This window comes from Agelaius tricolor, unplaced genomic scaffold, assembly GCF_023055355.1.
Source record: "Agelaius tricolor isolate 1412-34295 unplaced genomic scaffold, bAgeTri1.0.p SCAF_1, whole genome shotgun sequence".
NCBI classification, from domain to species: Eukaryota; Metazoa; Chordata; class Aves; order Passeriformes; family Icteridae; genus Agelaius; species Agelaius tricolor.
In genome coordinates this window covers 40393520-40413677 of record NW_027269261.1, presented here as the reverse complement: position 1 = coordinate 40413677, position 20158 = coordinate 40393520, and the positions used below count along the sequence as shown (strand labels likewise).

Sequence of the window (20158 nt, the reverse complement as noted above, 5' to 3'; positions counted from 1 at the left end):
CTCAGTGTCTCTGCGGTAGCCGATGATTCTCCCAAACCACCACAGTATTGTAAGAAACAAATTTTTTCCCATTTTACCAACATTTTAAGGAGCGAAAATGCAAGTTTATTAGACAAGTCATAGCCAAAAATGTAATCAAACACTGGACTCAAAAAATATTGTTTTCAAGCCTCACTGTTCTCCCTGAGAAGACAACATGGTCAGAAGTTTGTAATCTTTAATCAGTACTGCTCATGGGACTTTCTGATTAAAGCCACATCTCTAAGAAATAACAATTCTATGCAATTCATTTAGAACTCCTAAAATAATTAAATTTTGAAATTAAGAGCGCCACTTTAATCTTTTCTGATTTGTAGTGAGGGTCAGCTACCACAGCAAGGTTTAAGGAAACAGCACACAACATACACCTTTTACAATGGAGGTCACCTCAGCACTTCCACTTCAGAGTGGACACTCTTAGTTCAGGGAAATAGTTTTGTGCACAGATTTAGGTATCCACAGGATGAACTATTAGCTTATACATCTGTCAATCACCAGCACATTTAGTGGTATAAAACCCATCAAAGTGCCCAGTGAAGAAATACGTCATTTTCAGTATTAATGTTTTCCTGTACAGCAAGCAAAACAACTGGAAGAATAAAGTTTTAAAAACAAAAAACCTGATATGTCACTTCACAATTCCTGAGGCTGTTAGATTTGGGGGGGGTGGAGGGGGGGGGGGGGGGAAATTTAGTCACAGAACTCACTGAGTCATTCTATTTAGCTTGGAAGCTACTGCAAGAAAAAAAAAAAAAAACAATCAAACATGAAATGTGAGAAGATTGTGTTTTAGTAACTTACACGAGCAATACAATAATCCTTGGGATTTTCTTTTTCCAGGCCATATTTTTCCAGTGCTTCAATAACTGCAAAGTCTGCAGTATCTGTAGTGGACAGCAGGATTGTCTTGTACGGTATATTTGGTTTTAAACTGTCTGCATAAATTCTCAGCGTCCCACCTTGGAAACCAAATGGAATTAACAATGCAACCACAGAATAAAACGACAGACATGAAGTAATTCATTATGTTTCTAACAGAATATAAGAACAAACCCTTTCAGAAATAACTTCATTACTCTACTAATAAAAGACAAATTATGTAATATCCCTAAAATAGATTTATCTCTCCACTGGTAAAAATCTCCAGTGATATTTCTGTAATTTATCTAATGAAGTGTTTTCCTAATGTTTCACCATGCTTAGTATTACATGAAGTTAAAATGAAATAATGTCAATGACTGGTTGATGAACAGACCTTTACCATCTTGTCAGGAAGTCTGTGCTGACCTCCCCTTTCTTTAAAAAGCCCATTTAAGATTTCCTTCAAGACAATGCTTTCTACACCTCTAACTCTTTCTTCACTACTCTTCCATGAACAGATAATAATTTCAGATTTTAGCAGTTCTAACATAGCTTCACTTGTTGTTTTCTAACGGTGTGTATACAATCATTGTTATGTCCCCATTGCATGAATGAGAAATACTTAATCACTATTATTCACAAGATCTACCAGAATCCCTTAGGCAGAACAATCAGTCCTTTACATCCTTTATTTACGCTACTGACTGAATTTTCTATCAGGTCATTCAGCTCATTCTTAGTACAGGGAATGTCAGTTATCTCAGCCAACCTCTTCAGTTTGCCAGGCTAAGCAAATCCTTCCTTTTTCCCAGTTTAGCACTACTGTAAGCAAGCTCAATGAGCACAGTCTCTCTCAATCTGCCCACCACTGAAAGCTTTGACTTGCACTCACAATGGAACATCCCCCTGTGGAATCTACCTTCACAAACCCTTTGTTCAGTTACACACCAGATAAACTAGCCATGTGCAAAAAATGTTGCAGAAAGCAAAAGTCAAATTTACAGGAGTTGCTGGCATTAAGAATATGCTCTTGGTAAAATGTTTATAACTTAACCAGAAGAACTTCAACTACCTGAGTCTGGCCTGCCATCAGAACTGCGAAACTCCTGCATTCTCTTCTCTAGTTTTTGCTGTCGCCGCCGTTTCATAACCACCTCAGGATTGGATATTGTGCGAGTGAAGCTGGTCTCAGGCATATCTTTGTAAACCTCAGCTGCAAGGCGAAAATTCTCACTGCCAAGTTAGTTTAAATAAAAAGAATGTCATTAAGAGCTTAAAATAGATACATCCTTATTATTTCACATAGGATAAAAAAGCAACAGGATTCATAGACACAGGAGCTCATTTAAGTTATTTTAAGATGGTTTCTACATGAATTTCACTTTTGCTACAGTTAATGCCATTCATATACCCATGCTCACCTGATATAAATTTAAGGACTACTAGCTGCTAGTTTTTAAAGAAAACAAGAAGTCTTCTACCTCTTAAACACGGAGACAGGAGGAAAGACACTAAAGAAACTTTACATACTCCTAACTTTATTATGATTTCCAATACTGCAAAGCATGGGAAAGCTGAGTTAGCATATGTTTGCAAGTCACACTTTTTCTTTTGCAAATGCACTTAAAAACAACTATCATTTAAGTTTTAAAAAATAAGTTAAAGCCACTTACATATCATCCCCATGAAGAAGTCTATCATCTTTATCTGACGCTTGTCGCAATGCCTCTTTTTCACGCCTCTTTTTTTCCTTTTTTTCTTTTTTTGAGAGAGTTCGCTTGAAATTCTGAATTACTCCCTCTTTTTCTTGTTTTTCAGGCCCATTACTCTGAGCTTTCTGAAATAAATGAGTTTAAAACAGCTTCCATCAATTTCAATCCAAAGAAAAGTTAGCATTGGTTTTAACTTTGCAGATGAACCTGTTTAAGATACAGTATCATTGACCCAAAGCCAACACTCCAGGCAACAACACTCCATTACACAGCGATGGGACTAATGCTCTCAAGGGAAACACAGAGAAGGCAAATGTAATGTCATGTTCCCAAGAAGGTATGAACTAATTGTACCCAACCAAGTGAATAAACTGCAGATTTTTACTTAAATAATGCCTGCTATCTACTTGGCCTCAAAAGATTAACTGAAGCTGCAAAAGAAATTTTTGCTTCTGAGTAAAAATACTCTGTAACAGTGCTGTGCTTAATCTGCTTTCAAGGCAACTGTGTTGGAGCACCAGATAAGAATAAACTGCAGACGGAAAAACATTACAGGAGACTTTTGCCCAGTGGTATATTTTTCCAAGTTGTCATTCCAGCATTGTCTTCTTCAATTCCTGCTCCTTGCATACACAAGATACCTATAATCCTAGGCTCATTTGCCTTCTGTAAAGATTACAGAGCATGAGAGAAAGAAGATGCAGATTTTCTCATTTCTATCAGGAAGCAAAGAACATAGAGAAGGAAAATTGCAAATCACTTAATTCAATTAATAGGAATAGCAGGGTTGGTACACATAGTGCAAGGCATCATTAAGTTTCCCTTCCGCCCTGTAACATGGATGTATCCTGTAGTCAAATGCCCAGTACAAGCTCACATCTCTATACCCAAAGCACTTCTAAAATTAACAAGCTCCAGTTCCAAAAGCAAAGGAAATTTAGTGCTAAGCACAAGATCAAAAACTTGCCTTAAGATAGCCCACACTGAATAGCATGTTTTCCATAGCTATAGGCAAACAAGCTACATATAATATATATGATTATATGACTTCAGGAGCCAAAGTCTAATCTAATTTAATGTTTAAATTGCTAATATTAAAGCAAATTTTTGTACAGCTGATGTCGGCAGCTCATTCATTTTGCATTTGTAAGAGAAAAAAATAATCAAAAACCAAAAAAGCAAAACCAAACCAAATCAAAAAACCCTGCACAAAAGCAAAAAGTCTTCCATCATTTTTTTCAAGAAACAGAATGTTACCTAAGGAGGTAATAATTTTTAGCTCTTTAACTCCCCCTGCCATTCCCTTTTAAAAGCTTTGCAAGAGACAGGATTACCTCCTGGTATGTGGCACCATATACTATTTGAGGTATTTTTCAAGGCATCATAATAGAACAAAGCAAGCTCTAAGTTCTCTTAGCATGCTCCAGTACTACAGACAGCTACATGGATCACAGCATCACCAGCCATCTAAAGATAACAAAAGAGCTGTGTTGCAAAGATGCACTTCAAGTATTTAAAAATACTTGCTCCAGATATTGAAGGTCATGAGCAGCAGTTGTTTTCAGGAATTAGAAAAGTGAAAGTTATGTTTTCCTATATAAGCAAACCCCAGAGATTTCAAAAGTGCTGTTAGCACTAGCATGCTCTGTAGAGACCCACCTTTGGAGGAAGTGTATCATTTTCATTCTTGAGGACAAACCTTCCCTCGCGATCATCTTTGTTCCAGTTTAACTGTACAACAAGAGGCTTCTCATCCACATCTAATCTTCTTTCTTCTTCAAAAAAAATGAAAAGCAGAAACAATTACTTGGTATCTCAAGAGCAAAGATAGTTTGAAGTAAGTTAAACTTTTAATAAAACTAAAAGGTTTGCTTAACAGAACACATCAGTTGATGTTTCCCTCTTAAGTACAGGGACAGAAAGCAAGCCTGGGAATGTAGAATTAATTACATGTCTCCTTTCCAGCAACAAGCCCAACTGTTCCATCTACCGACATAAGCTAAATGTCCCCATAAAGTAGTCACACATAACTCCTTTGTCAGAACTAAGTCTTGGAACACAACATTACCACTCTGGAGGAGAAGTTAGATTTAGAGTTGAAATGTTTAGCATTTTGTAACATCCTGAGCCTTGTAAATACTCATTTTTCTTATTTTAAATTTACTTTTTAAAGTAGACCACAGTCTGGTTGCAGCCCGAGAAATACTATCCTAAAAAGACTGCACAAAAATAAACAAGATTACAAAATTTAAACAATAAAACAAATCAAAAGCCCCCACGACATTATTCAGATCCAAGACAAAATTTCATTTAGAGTATTACATCTATTTTAAGTATATGGAAAAACAACTGACAGAGTGGTTAAAAAACTTAAGCAAGTCTTGCCATTTGATTTTCCCTTTGAAAAGGAGGAGACAGTACATATGCCCAGGAAAACAACGATGTCTTTGTGGTTAATTTTGTTCAGTAAGAAACACTCCTATTGACCTTGTATGCCTCAATCATCTTTTAAAAATCAGGAACTTGTTCTGCAAAGAAAACAATTTCATTTTGACTATAGGTACTAAGAGACTTTTAAAGAAATCTAAGGCAGAAAAAAAAAATTATTTTCAGTCGTTCAAATGCAGTATTTAAGGTTGTTCAAGCACTTGTGTATACTTCTGAAGCACAAAAATAAAAAACACAACCAAAAGATAGTTTCTCCTTCATCTGTCGCCACCACCACCACCACACACACTATTACCTTCTGATCTGAAACAGACAAATTTTAGCAGTACCAAAGACTATTTAGATATCCAAGTTCTCCACAGGTAACATCAGAGGATCTGTTTAAGAAACACAGTGGCTTCAAACAATATTAAGCTGAACTTCCCCCAGTTCAGCAGTAGAAGAACATGAGTTACAAGGCTACCATTACAGGCCCACAATGTCAAAGAACAGAAGGTGTACTCTCAACTGGTCAATTTAACAATCCTAGTCTGCCTTTATAAACTTAGTCTTTACCTACTAATCCTAAAAACAGCAACTCTCTCAACAAATGTCAACAAACTAACAGGATGTCAATCACAGCATTTTACAGATCATAATCAAATCCTACATTAACTGCAGGCTTAGTATGTATAATTAAGTTTTGAAAACCACTCCCCAAAAAACAATTAATAGCAACATATTTAAGAATAAAAAACCCAAGTAGTCTCATATGGTTTAGAAACTGAGGGCGAATATAAAGATACTTTGGCTGGGAGTAGATATGATGGTGGTGAGGATGCAGGAAGGACTTAATGAATAATACAAACCTCCACTGACATGCACTTCATAAAGTGAGTACTTAGGGGATGACAACATTCGCATGTCTGGTCGAAACTTCTCTGCAAGAGTTTCTATGACATCTTGAGTTGTGGCAGTACTAGAGACACGGATACATTTTGTTGCAAAATTTCCAGCTGCTTTGTCTTGAAAGTAGAATCTCATTACTCCATGAAACTCAAGATCCTGTAAAGAAATAAAAATACAAATCTGAGTGCTGGCTAAGATTATAATGTTCAGAGTTCTTTTATTATTTGTTACAAATTTATTATGAAAATATCAGACCTCCAAATATTACATCGGTTTTCAAAATTTTCATAATAGTAGAATTAAAAACCAGGAAACTATAAACTTGAAAAGCTATCCTGCAAAAAGAAATTAAGGACTATCTATTATTGAAAATACTGAACTTGAATCTTTTAAGTATTCAAATTTACAGCTATATTCATGAGAATTAATAAAACCTCTTTTCTAAAACCTAGAGACATCTTGAAGACTAACTGAGAACAGGCCCCTGCAGCCCAAGTCCGTAAAAGTGCATGCTCAAGGAACAGCAGCATGTCCTGATGAGAACAGCTTGCTGTCACAGAACTCACAGGATCATCTTTTCTCTCCTGTTTTCACCCCTTCATGCACTCCTGTCTCATGGTGACATCTGTTTGTCCCAGAAGCAGCCTTTTAAGGAAGCTAAACCATTTGACTTGCTTGTACTTTTTATTTTAAGAAAGGTTGGTCTTTGGTACAGCTCCCTAAGCCCTCTGTGAGGGAAAAAAGCTTCAGCACCAACATGAGGTGAAGAAAGGGACTGCAGCTGTCAGCCAGGTGGCTACACTACAACTGCAAAGGCAATTTGTTCAAACTATTGTAATTTCACATCCTCAAGCGATTTCCTTTGCCACTGGAGCCTGTGGCTCTACTGCAGCACACCAAACTTCAGGAGGATACTGTCTGCTTATGCTACTCCACTACCAGTCTGAACAACAATTCCAAGTTCAAATTTTAGTTCCCCAGTGGTCTCCACCTGGCCAATTTTTGCCCCTTGCATAAATCCCAGCAATCACGGGGCCCTGCACTCAAGGGAAATCAAGGATATTCAAGTCTCCAGTTGACTTTGTCAAGTTTACTCTACAGTTTAATAATCACTGCTCCTGTCTTCACTCTCCAGAGGCTTTGAAATAGGCAAATCCTTAGGTGTTGTGCACAGTGATAGATTTTATGCTAGGCACAGCCCTTTCCAGTACTACATCTGATCACAGGACACGCATTACAATGCTTCTTTGAACAGCAAAGAATCAAGATATTTACTGAAGCTACTCTATCATTCAGAAGACCTTTGCAAAAAGAAATGAAAAAATAAGACTATTTAAAAAGGAATTAAGAAGTCAAATAACCTACACTTAGACAAACATCTGTGTCACCTAGATACATGCAGAAATAAGAACTGTTCTTCTCAGGATATTCCCAAGCCTACACCAACACAGCAGTCCAATGAAATGCACTATGGACCAAAACAATGGCAAATTGTGTTTTATTCTCTGTTGTTATCTGAGCAATTTACAGAATTAATCTTCCTGAGCCTGCACTGCTGTTCCCACAGAACTATGTATTGTACTTAGCAATACAGTGTTCCTTCCTGCAAGTTACAGTTTCCACATTCCTCACTCCAGCTAACTCCCACCTCTACATACACTCTGAACTTAACTACAGTTTATACAACCATGGGTATAATTCTTCAGCTGTGAACATTTTTCTAACAGCTACTACTCACCTCTCAGAAGTATCCTGACTACTTCATTTCTTGTCTTTAATTATATATTTCAAATCATTAACTAATTATCCATACAAGGACTTACCCCTCTCATGAAGAAGGCTACTAAATGACTCCTGGAAATCCTACCTATCATAGTGAATTGGAGCTTCCCTTACATGTGCTTTTGGTAACTCCTTCAATGAGTTCCAAAAGGTCTGAAGCACAACTTCCTAAGTCCTGTTGACCTTTCCACAGGATATTATAACAGACACCACGCGTCCATGAATTCTGTAAGTTTATGCAGTTTCTTCTCACACAGAACATCACCAGTGAACGCCCTCTGTAATACTGGTTTCACAGTGCATTTGCCTCCAACGACCTGAAGGTGTCCACCTAACAGAACCATTACAGACCACTTAGAAAATTACTTCATCTCTCACTTCCTTCAGTTATTGGATAAAGATTCTCTAGTTCTAGTAACTTGCTTTCCTGCCTTTTACTCTCTTAACAAATGCTGACTTGAAAGCATTCCTCAATTTTTTATATTTTTTTTTATCTCATGCTTTTATATTCTTATCAGATTTTACATCCTTACAATTTTCCTCATTTGGATACTACTTCAGGTTTTTCCCTCATTTGGATACTACTTCAGCTTTCTAGTAACTATCTTTGCCTGATGTTCAGTCATGCCAGCTTCCTTTCACACTTCCCTCAATAGCTGGCATGCTTTTGGTCTGTACCTCCAGCACAGCATCTTTAACTCTCAGCAGGAATAGGCACTTGGCTACTTACTTGCCCCTTTTAGCTTTACCTTCCAAGGGCTGCCATGCTGCATCTCCAACTGGCTTGGAAAACTCTGTACTTTTTGCAAGAAGAATGAATCTAAGCATGTCATGATCTCTAGAAAGCAGAGCATTCTCACAGGTAATATTCCAAGCCACGTTCCATGCACACTTTTGTAAAGATTTGGTTTAAATGGTTGCCTCTCCTGCTACTACTCCTTAACCGTGATGCTTCACAAAACAGCCACAGTATTTTTATAATCGATTTTAAGTAAAAGACAACAACATAAGCCTTCTGCAGAAGTATCATGAAGCACAATCGTGTCTCATTTAGAACATTTATTTCCCTTTATACAAGGGAAATAAATGTTCTAAATGAGACCCCATCTCACCCCACCACCATCTCAAGGCACTGCTGAAGCAAGAATTTTAAAAGAGAAAAATGAGCATATTCCTAATCTTTTCCATGCAGTATGTACCATGTGAGTACATAATGAGATAAGATTCAAGTAGCTTTTTTTCAAAGTTTTTTTTTTTTTTTTTTTTTTTTGTTTGTTTGTTTGGTTGGTTTTTTTTGGGTTTTTTTTAGGGAGATCAGATTATTTTACTGAGGACACATTCTACTGCCAAGTAGCCATGCTTTCAATCTGCAGATTTTTTAACAACACAGTACAGATTGAAGAGCAAAAGATGTAAAAACGAATCCAGGAAGCTTTCTAAACTACCATGTTGTTTGTTGTTGTTGTTGTTGTTGTTAATATTAGTAATATCAATAATATTGCAAGTTACAACTTATTTCTACTTCCAGGTACTAACAAAGCAGATGAGACAAAAGTGTATTCTGAATTCTCAAGATACAATGTCTGCATAAGCAAGTTTTGTTTTCATTTTCCAAAATGAAGTAATGTGTTTTTCTAATATTGGCATTTGACAACCTGGATATAAAAACAACGGAATGCAGTGACCACTGACTGTCCATTACCCCCCCAATCTCTTCTACAGCAGCTTCTCAAGCTGTGTCCCCACAAACCATGTCCTCGTCCCCTCCCCTCTACTTTTTCCAAAGTTTTCTGTTAAAAAAAAAAAGACTGCACAACAGCATCACAATCTTCTATCACTTCTCCATATAAAAGTCCTTTTAATGTTTAATTTCCATTACATTCCAAACTGTACCTTGGGGCATTGCTCGGACTATTACAGATTTAAGTAATTGGTTTCACATTTCAAAAAAATCAGGAAATAGGAGACCAAAAAAACCAAAAAAACCTCTTCAAGTCTTCATTATTTTTTTGATATCATGTTTGTGTGTGTGTATAGCTGCAGTTCAAGCCACATTTAACTTTGCAGCCACATGCTTAGCAGATAAATCCCATCTGCACAGAAACAGATGCCACCACTCACACTCAGACAACAAGGCAGGCACTGCACTTAAATTTCCACTCTCCACTCTAACTCTGCATTAAAGTGTTTATTTTTCAGAGTTTTGTGTTTCATCCTCAAACTCATTCACAACTGAATTTCTCTGTCAAGAATGCTAGGCACATTCACTGCAGTTTATCATATGAACTCGTGTCAGGAAAAGAGGCTGAAGAACAAAAATTGCTTGTCCTAAACCAGGCAGATACTTTTGTATCTATTATTCCCTGATATATTCTTGTAAGCGAAGGAATCTCCCCAAAACACTTACAAATTTCTTGAAACTATCTATCTTTCTCCAAAGATAAGAACTGTCATTTATCAAAAAGAAATGAAAATGTTTTCTGGATTTCAAGAGTGACTGATTACTTAATTGTATAAACACTCCTAAATTCCTCTCAGGAGTTTATATGCATGATAAGCAAGTTAAGCAATTTATTATCGATTGCATGTGGTATTTTATGTATCTGTAGTACAAGTTCATGGATCATGTAGGAATGCAAGGATACAGACCAGTCTTCAGCCACACAAGTACAGTCAATTTTCACAAAATTTTAATTCTGATCATCTAGACTGCGAAACATATTTTGAAGATCATACAGAGAAAGTCAGCTTTTTAGGCTTTTCAAATAATAAAGGCAACTTTCCTCAAATACAAAGCATAATTATTCCTTTTCATTAGTATCAAATGAAGTTATGGTAGTTTCCAAAAACATATCCTACTCAAAAGGTTTCAACTTACATAATAGTTGCCAGTTAACCATTGTTTCCCTGTTTTACAAACAGAAGTAAGCTGCGCCTCCTCTTCATTAGGCACAAAGGAAAGAGTTCATAGAAGCATTTCAAATACCTAGTTATGACTTTTTGCATACAGTCAATGACAGGCAGTAACTGCTTCAAAACCAATGGAACAAATGTTCCAAAAGTGTATCTTCAGAAAACAAAAATACAAACACATAAAAGCATCAGAATGAAACACCTGAAACACTTTCATAAAGTGAAACTACTTCAAAATTCTACAAAATCTTGTGAAAAGCTTCCATTAAACATTCTTAGAAAACTTCTGCCTTCTCAGTGCTATCACTCTCCTCTGACATTCTCCTTGAGGACCTCAGACCATCATTAAATGAAAAGGAGCACTATGAAAGCAGGAAGCAAACAAACTTCAATACATAATGAAGTTAGTCACACAGAGCATCCAAATCACACTTAAAACTGAAGATGTGAGGCATAAGTTATCACATAAATTCCCTCCAATTTTTTCCATGAGGCTTCACAAAAGTGACTCTGGTTTCTCAAAACAGTTTGATCTTTAAATCTAGTTCCCAGTTACTTACTGTCAAGGGTGGATTTCTGCTTTAAAGCAATAAAGCATTATTACTTTACCAAGTAATAATCAAGATCACTCATCTGAAGTTATGCTACAGAGAAATGCGAGTAAGTAAAAGATGGAGGGAAGAGCATCTCAAGCACCTCTCTCCAATTACCAAGAGTGGTTATATATACATGTGAGAAGTGTTAATAATTATGGAAGGCAAAGGTGTTCAATACTTTGGCAATCCAAAACAAAGAAAATCCCCGCAAAAAAAACATCACGTCCAAACCTCTCTTTCTGCCAATCATCCCACGCTTTTTACACAAGAATATAGTAGTCAAGAAGGAATATAGAAAACAAGTAGAAAGAGATAAAAAGACTGCACTGTACATGAAGCTCAGAAAAAGCCTACAATGTGACACAATGGGACTTGCAGCAGGGAAACCTGGACTTCCTGAAGAATCTGAGAAGCTTCTGCAAACAAAACAGTAATATCCAGAGCCATAATCTACAGCCATGCTCACATGACAAAGGAAACCCCTGCTTTAACGTGTCAGAGATAATGAGAGTATTTATCACAATATGTAGGGCACAGCAATGAATGAGATCAAACTACTGCTCCCACAAGCCAGCAAAGAATACCTATGGGCTGTTAAAACTCCTATCCCACCTGTATGCATCACAAAACACTACATACTTCAATACTTAAAGAGTCTTACACACTACCCATTCTGTAAACTATTCAGTCTCTGGAGCAGCAGAGAATATACAAGTTTCCCTTCAGAAATCCTCATCTGCACCCCCTCCAAGAGGCTTTGATCTCTTTCAGCTGCATTGATAACACTGTTTGCCTTGCAAGCACATTCTGCATGACTGCATCTAGAAAATACCGAAATCCAGCACTAAGAACATCACATCTTTCTTCGTGCCCCATTCAAATTCTGCAAGCAAAAATCTACAGAGAGCTAAGCTGCGATTACTATTCAGGTACATGTGCTTGCTGCTCAGGAGTTTTGCTAATAGAATATAAATAACAATAAAACAAATCCACAGTGCAAAAAGTAGAATTAAAGCACATACACGTTGCTTTCAAATGAATTCGGGTCACAATATGAATATAACAGGTCAGCATAGCAACAGTATTATCACTGCAGAATATTCTGAAACATTCATATAATGCCTTTGTATCTGACCTGTTGTCAGTCTACACAGTAAAATGGAACTGCTTCCTTTGCCTCTCCAAAAGCCATAAGTACGCAACAAATCTGTGGAATTCTAATGAGTACAAGAATATTTAAAAAAAAATCTATGATATTTTAAAACCCATTTAAATCAGTAAGGCAATAAGCACTGTGAAATTACATGAGGGTGAGGTTTCTAGCACTCATTTCCAATTCTAGCACTCAATTCCAATAATGACTCAACTTGAAACTTGAGGACCGACAATGCTATTAAAAAGGAATTTCAAATAGTTGTTTGGTTTTTTTTTTAATCCTGGTAACTGTTATAAACTGTTTCCCATGTAGAAAAGAAACACCGTGTTCTTGCTAAGCTACAGTTTTTGAGTTAACTTCAAAAACTGCAGCTTCATGGTAAAAGACTACCTTTAATCTAACAGGAGAAAGGAAGGACAATACAGATGAAAAAACAGCTCCTATAAAAAAATAATTTTCATCAGCTTTACTTCCTCTTCCAAACCTCTGACACCTGGATCAACAAAGACTTTCCACTACAGAATGACTCATTCTGCCACACTTTAGACACTGCAATGTTCACAGAAGCAGGACCAACAGCTGACCTTTTCTGTCAGTGAGAATTACCAATAACCCACAACACGAAAATCATAACTAAGTGAAACCTCCTCTTTATTTTCCTGAGGAAAATTGCATCTTATGAACCAACCCCACTACATTTTGAAACAAAACCTCAAAACCAAAAGATAAGAGATACTACAAACAAACACCTTCACAATATAAATGTAATGCAATGAAGTCAATGCAAAAGCCACTGCACTGTATGACAAACAGTACACAAAATCTTAAACTAAGGCCAAAATTCAAGTCTATAATTATCACATCCAGTAAAAAAGGAATAACTTTCATAAATGCAGCTTTAATGCCCATATGAGCCCTGAATTATCACAGATGTAGATATTTTACTGTATACTTTATATGCATTGTCCCTGCTTCCTGCTGCTTATCTGTCCCCAACAGCAAGACTAATTAACACAAAAACTCTTGGGATTAAACAAACACTATTGTAATCTTCAATACTTTCCTGCTAACTTACATCTCACAGATCAAAAAATTAAGTTTCAAAAAAGACCTATCTACATCAGGTAGATGAAGCGGCTCCTACTGACTTAAAAATAAAATGAAACAAGTTGTTTTCAGAGTAGTCTTTTACCAGAGCCACATTCTGTGGTGCCATCAACCCTACTTCATTCTGAATACACCAAAGTTTTCATAACCTTTTACAAAAGATATTATTAGACAAGCAACATGAACTGTCTTCACATAAGATTTATGAGTCAAAAAGCAGCTTTTCATTAAAAATTTAAAAAAAAAAATTTCCAAGGGCACTCCTCAAAAGCACAACAGACATTACCTTCCAATCCTTAATTTTCAAACCAACAGTACTGATCAGCAAAATCAGCACAGCACTTGCAACACAGCTGCTGCCTGCCCCCTGCAGGGTGTGCTTTGTTAAGCTGCGGTGGAAGCATTTACACAATCAACCAGAGCACACCCATATCTGTTCTTTGTACAAAATGAAACCTGCAGCCAACTGAAGAAATCAAACAAAAAATGTTTTCAACAATAAGCACTACCAACAGCTTGGTAACTATTTAATCATTCATCAGCCTGATTACATTCAAAATAAAAATAAAGCTACAGTAGATTAAATCATATCCCCAAGTTAAAACATACCACCAGTTACAAACTATATCAATGCTGGTATCATATAGAGACTCTCCCAATACCCTTATACTGAGGGCCTTGAAGCAACTGTCAACACATACTGTGAAAAAAAATATACCCAACAAAAGCTTGTTAAGAAAGTTGTTGTTATTATTATGATTAGGAAAATTGTTTGAAGGCGGTGATGTGACATTAAGGAAACAGAAAAGTGATTGATGTACATCTGGTGTATCAAAATACCCTGAAGGTCTCCAACAACAGGAGAGAGGTACAGGCAGAGCTCAGTCATACCTGAAACCAGGTAAAAAGCAAATCAAAACCAAACAAAGCCTCTTTTGAATTAACATGACATATTTAAAAGACAAGAAATAACAAATAGCAATGGGCCTCAATAAAATATTGCTTACCTTTCTACTATTTATTTACAACCTGTCACTGTTGTGCAACTAAGACAATTGCTAAGGAGCAACACCAGAAAACTTAGAGAAGAATTAAAAGTACAGACAATCCCCTGTAATATTTTTCAGATGCATCTTAAAAACCCACTGAAACAAATCAGAGTTCTCCGTACTATTTACTGTGTTAAAAACTGTTCCTTTTGAACAGTTCCATTTAGAGGAAAAGAAACAGGTTATTACATCCACCTCAAACCAAAATACAACAGGAAAATTGAAGGGTGAGAATGAAAGTTCAGGCACTAGAAGTCTGATTTTTCACTGTCATTGCTACTTGCAGAGCTGCAATCCCTGTATTTAAAACATCTTCAGACATCAATCAGGCCACAAAAAAGACTGCCCTTACTCACTTTAACATTAAAAGTGCAGACACACAGTCAGCAAGAGAAACTCTAGTGCTGCAGAAAGCACTTCCTCATACTGACACACTCATTCCCATCTCCTCTCTCTTATGCCAGGCACCAGCATCCTGCAGCTGTACAGCAACATGAATCAGGTTAACTCGGAAGATATTTCCCTTCCCTTCATTCAGTGTGGAGGAAATTGTCAGAGCCAGCAGCTGGGGGAAACTCTCCTGCTTGCACCTTGTGTCAGTTTGAAGGAACCATGAAACAGTAACCTCTGCCGAGCTGGACACTTCATTCCCACTTCTGCACCAGCATCAGCACGTACCTGCCTCCAGCACGATAAACCAGGGGCCTCTTACTGCTTTTTGTCTCAGGCTACGCTGGCTCGGCTGTGAAGTCCTGACACAGGTCAGATAAGCACCAGACCAAAGAAGGCAGCAGAAATGCAGCAGCCTAGCAGAGACTGGCAGTCCTGATGAGCTAAGTGGGAACTGTAGTTTGATACAGGAATGGCAAATCTCTCAAATATTTTAAAGACTTAGTCCACAATCACATGGCATTTAGATAAATTAATTTTCTACAGTCACAAAGTAAAATTTAGAATTCTGTAATCTTAAGGCTATTTCTATAACAGGCATACAAACTGTTAGATTCCAGAGTTACATGATAATTTCTCTACAGCTTAAAAATATTACAGTTTTTCCTCTGTAATAAAACTCCAATACAGGAATGTCTTAGGAACAGTCTTAAAACCATAAAAAATAACAATACAAGTAGTTTGCAAAGTTTTAGTGAAACTACTAAAAGCTAAAAAAATACTTCTTGAGTGAAAACTCAATATTTCTAACAGAAATGTCAATCTACTTACAGCAGAAAGCTGCACTACAGGAAAAAACATTTCCACCAGCAATCAAAATCATGAAGCCTGGTTTCTTGTGGCTGTCTTCCCAAAGCTGATCACAGTTTTATTATAGATGGCACAAATAAAATTATTCTTAACATTTCCCTCCCATACAGATTCTCTAGCGTCCAGAACTACATATACTACTTAGTACAAACTAAATCAAATTTCTTGTCTGTTTCTGACCTCTTACAGTGGCAACTTCACACTCTTGACATAGGCTGAAGATTCAATCAAAGAACCAACAGACTAAATAAAACACAAATTTGACAAGCTGGTACCCATTGATAAGCTGTCACCAGCAAATACATAGAGCAGCTCAGAAACTATGCCCACTTCACCTCACATTCACTTGATTAAACATTCATATTTATTTGCTTTCAGTATAACCTCTACATTTATATAGGAAATAATATAAATAAACTCTCACTGCAGAACAAAAAAACCCCGACACCAACAATCCTTTAAATGAACAACTGTCTGGATTAATTTCTTGTAATTAGCACTGCATTTTTACTATTTTAGTATCAGGCTTTAGAATGATGAGGCTATCAAAGGAAACTATAAAAACATAATCAATTTTACATAATGCAACAAGGGTCATGCCATGTATTTATGCTGACACAGCCAGTAAAGTTTGAGCCAAGTTCTACTCAGTAATGATAAACTTGATTGTGTTACCCTGGTTTCTCATTCCTGTGGGATAAGCTGGAATCAGCACCATACAGGGTTAAGACATCCAGCCACACTGTCTGAACTAGAAAAACGCTGGTGCTATCTGATACACTGCATGGAGGAGCTTTGGCAACCAGGCTAATTAGTCAGGAGTTTGAAGTAGGAATGCTAACAAGCCTAACAGAAAAAACAAGCACCTGATTCTCCTGAAGTAGACAAACTTCAGCCTGGAATCTGCATGAAAAAAAAATAAAAATAGCCCAAACCTCAAAACTCAACATTCTGATTTAAATACAACCTCTGACTAGATTTCCAAAAAGTTATTTCCCAAATAAATTATGTTAGTCAATCAGGTTTTAAGTAATATTATAACATCAAAATGTACCACTAAACACAACTTTACTGTAACAAATTCTAGAGAAATGGGGCAAAGGATCTCTTTTTGAACTACTACTGTTTTTCTTCCCTACCTGAAATACCTTCCCCTTTGCTTTGTAAGGGCAAATCAGCCATACTTCAGGCTATGGAGTATGGCTACAAAAACAGTTCTGAAAAAAACCCCAAACTAAAAATCTGCTCTGATGATTGAAATTATTGAGATGATCTGTGTCATAGCCAAAGACACACAACCTCTCTGCTTTTATATGCAGCTTTGTCTAGGGTAAACATACACATACAAGAGCTAAGACATCCTTCTGGTTACTTCTACCACACATTCAGAAAAAAAAGATATTCATTCACTACAGATACAACCAAACACGTTTCAAATTAACACATGAAACTGCCACACAGTTTTCAACATTAGAAAGCATTAACTTGAATACTAAAAAGAAAATACAAGGTTGACATTACAGCTTCCAAACAGGAGCATGTCCCAAAAAGAGCTGTGTTTTTGTTTGTTTGGGTTTTTTTTTTTTAATTCAGTCACTCAAAAACTCCTCCAGGAAGCCTCATTGTTATATTTAAAGGAATCAGGTGATTTCTTAACACTTACAAAGCAGTTTTTTAACGTCATTAGTTATCTTAATGTTGGTTATCTTCATGTTGGACTACCAAGGCCACAGACAGTTTGTGAAAAATCTATACAGTAATTCTAATAGTTTGGTAAAATTCATCTGTTGATAGCCTTCTCTCTGCAAATCCTACTTAAACCTGTTGTATAATCTTTGGCAACAATTTCATCAAGCACTGTGCTTCGTGAATGACATTCGGCCTCAGTTAGTTGCATTTAAAAACAACTGCTGACAGCTAAAAAAGGGCTTTCTCTGCAGAAACACCATATACAATATCTTCATACTGACAGTGGTTTTGTACTCCCTGTTTTGTGATGTTTTCTTTTGACTGTTCTCAGTCAAAAGAAAACTACAAAATCCTCCATTCCAACACAAAAGCTAGCTCAAAGCACTCCCCAGCACATAAAAAGGTTTATTCCTAAGGCACCTGCACAACCAAAAACATTACCTTGCTTCTGATTTTACTCCCTCAATGCTCTGTTTACTTTTAGATTTGAAAGAGAAGATACCATGTAGCTATCAACACAACAATACACTTTAATGTTTTGTACTTGAGCTGGCGCCCTTCTCACTGAAGAAGGATTTTACATTCCAATTACCACCAACTTCCTTTTCCCCAATGGAGTTCCACACTTGCTCCCAATCTTCAACAGCATCTGTTTTGCCAGACTGGAAGCAAGTTCATTGGCTGAAAGGTCCTACTCGCTAAACAGGCTTATCTAACAAGAAAATCTCTATATATGACTACTTTCTTCTTTTATGTATCATCTTCCATATTATTATTATTATTATTACAGAACACAGAAGGTATTAGTCACATAGACCTAGAAATAAATTCCCTAAAAAGTCCCTAACTGTTGATTATTGGATGGCTATCTCAAGAAAAAAATTACTCTGTAAATCCCGCTTGTGGCAGCAAGGGAAAATATGACATTAAACTAATCCAATGGCAACTAACAGTTACATAGGAAGAGGCTTTCCCTATCCCTTTCTACCCCCACTCCAGCTGTGTGTCATTATAATTGTTTCAACACAAGCATTTAGGTGAACTCTAATGAGCCAGTTCAGAGAGAAAAGCCCAACAAGAACTAATCCTAGTCTCCCAGCTTCCCTAAGAACTTCACCATGGAGTCACATAAAACTGAATGCCAGCATAAAGGAGGGATTAAAAAAACCCAAACAAACCTGTTCAATTGAAGAAGGGGTGAAGGGAGCACTCTCTTGCAGCTAGAAAGCCATTTTACCAGCTTCAGCTAAAAGTATGAAACCTCATCCACACACTTTTCCCTTGGGTAGCTGTTGACACCCAAAATAAAACCAACAGGCGTAGTTTGCAGAGTCAAGGAATGTTTCTGCAGATCCAGAAATCCAACCAATCGGCTGTATGACAGAGGCTGGCTTTCACAGTGGAAATAAATTGGTTATCTGTGGGAATGCAGGAATTTCATCATCCCTGTCTAAACATCAATTTCACTTGCCTAAGGATGAACAAACAAAACATTATGAAAGTAATACAGTATTGAAAATCACTATAATAGACCTAAAAAAGGCTATTAAAATAAAATCAGACTGTAATTCAATTATTAAATCATTTAACTGAGGAGAACTTTAGCCATGTTTTTGTTTTAGTACTAGAGGACATAGCAACTCATACCTATGAGTAGCACTAAGCACAAATATACACAGTTTTCTACAGCTTCAACTAGAAGTAACTAAAGGTATCAAATACCAAAGTGGCATTATTTTCTATTGTAAATAGTATTTTCTCCAAAACATCAGGAGCCACCAAGTGCAAAGTCCATTAGAGCTCAAATCACCAGCTAACTCTAGCCTCCAAATGTCCTGACCATAAAAAGGCAGGGTTCAGCTCAAGCAGGAATGACACAAATGGTACAGGAATTACTCAGCAATGCCAAGAGATCTTCCGCAAAACACTGCTGCATCAGATGTTGTACACACACAAACACTGACAGTCTTTACAGAGTCTCCAAAATCCTGCAGAGACCACAGTAGCACCATTCCAACAAAACAAGCCAGAGGAGGAGAGGAAACAAAATTATTAAAAGACAATGAGATGTTAAAAAGCAGTCAATTAACAAAGTCAGTTCAGAGACAGGGTGGGCTACACATTTTTAAAAAGCTCACTTAGATCTACTAAAGGTAACGTTTCATTGTGCCACCAGTCATTAAAACAGAGAAGCACTCAAAAGCTGAACTATGGGTGCAAAAAGCTACTTTCTTTCTGTAAGTGCAGTATTCCATAACTGCAGGGCCACTGTATTTCCTTTTTTTTCTACTGCTTCACAGTCTCCTATTCCATGCTCAGGACAACAATGCAAACACAGCGACTGTGAGTAATCGCTAACACTATTCCCGATAGAGGAAACAGCAGTTGACCAGTTGATTACATAGGAAGCTCCTCATTTCCTTTGCAGTTCTCTTCATAATAGCAGAAATAATCTAGAGAAAGGTATCTTGTGGTAGTAGCATAAAGACCAACTCCAGCGATTTTTTGTCAGAAGGAATTCAGTCAGAAACCACCATTAGTTTTTCAAACAATAGTCGAGATATACATACCCCAGTTCAAAAAAGTAGTTTGACTTATAATTGTTATCATAACCTCTCAAATATTTTGGAGTTGAGTCCCTCATTAGAGTAAGTGTTC

At 36.8% G+C, this 20158-nt stretch overlaps 1 protein-coding gene across 22 annotated transcripts in view; it reads right to left on the bottom strand.

The window, feature by feature from the left end:
* The window catches only part of AFDN (afadin, adherens junction formation factor), a 115668-nt gene that overhangs the window by 75539 nt on the left and 19971 nt on the right, over positions 1–20158 (bottom strand). For 14 of the 22 annotated variants that reach the window (XM_071430932.1, XM_071430899.1, XM_071430921.1 and 11 more), the window contains exons 2-6: positions 5909–6104; positions 4272–4387; positions 2574–2737; positions 1973–2133; positions 841–998 (exon numbers count right to left, since the gene is read on the bottom strand). In XM_071430932.1, the coding sequence (XP_071287033.1) occupies positions 841–998; positions 1973–2133; positions 2574–2737; positions 4272–4387; positions 5909–6104 (795 nt within the window). The remainder of the gene's footprint in view (positions 1–840; positions 999–1972; positions 2134–2573; positions 2738–4271; positions 4388–5908; positions 6105–20158) is intronic. The other 8 variants (XM_071430951.1, XM_071431020.1, XM_071431061.1 and 5 more) reach the window with 1 other exon arrangement.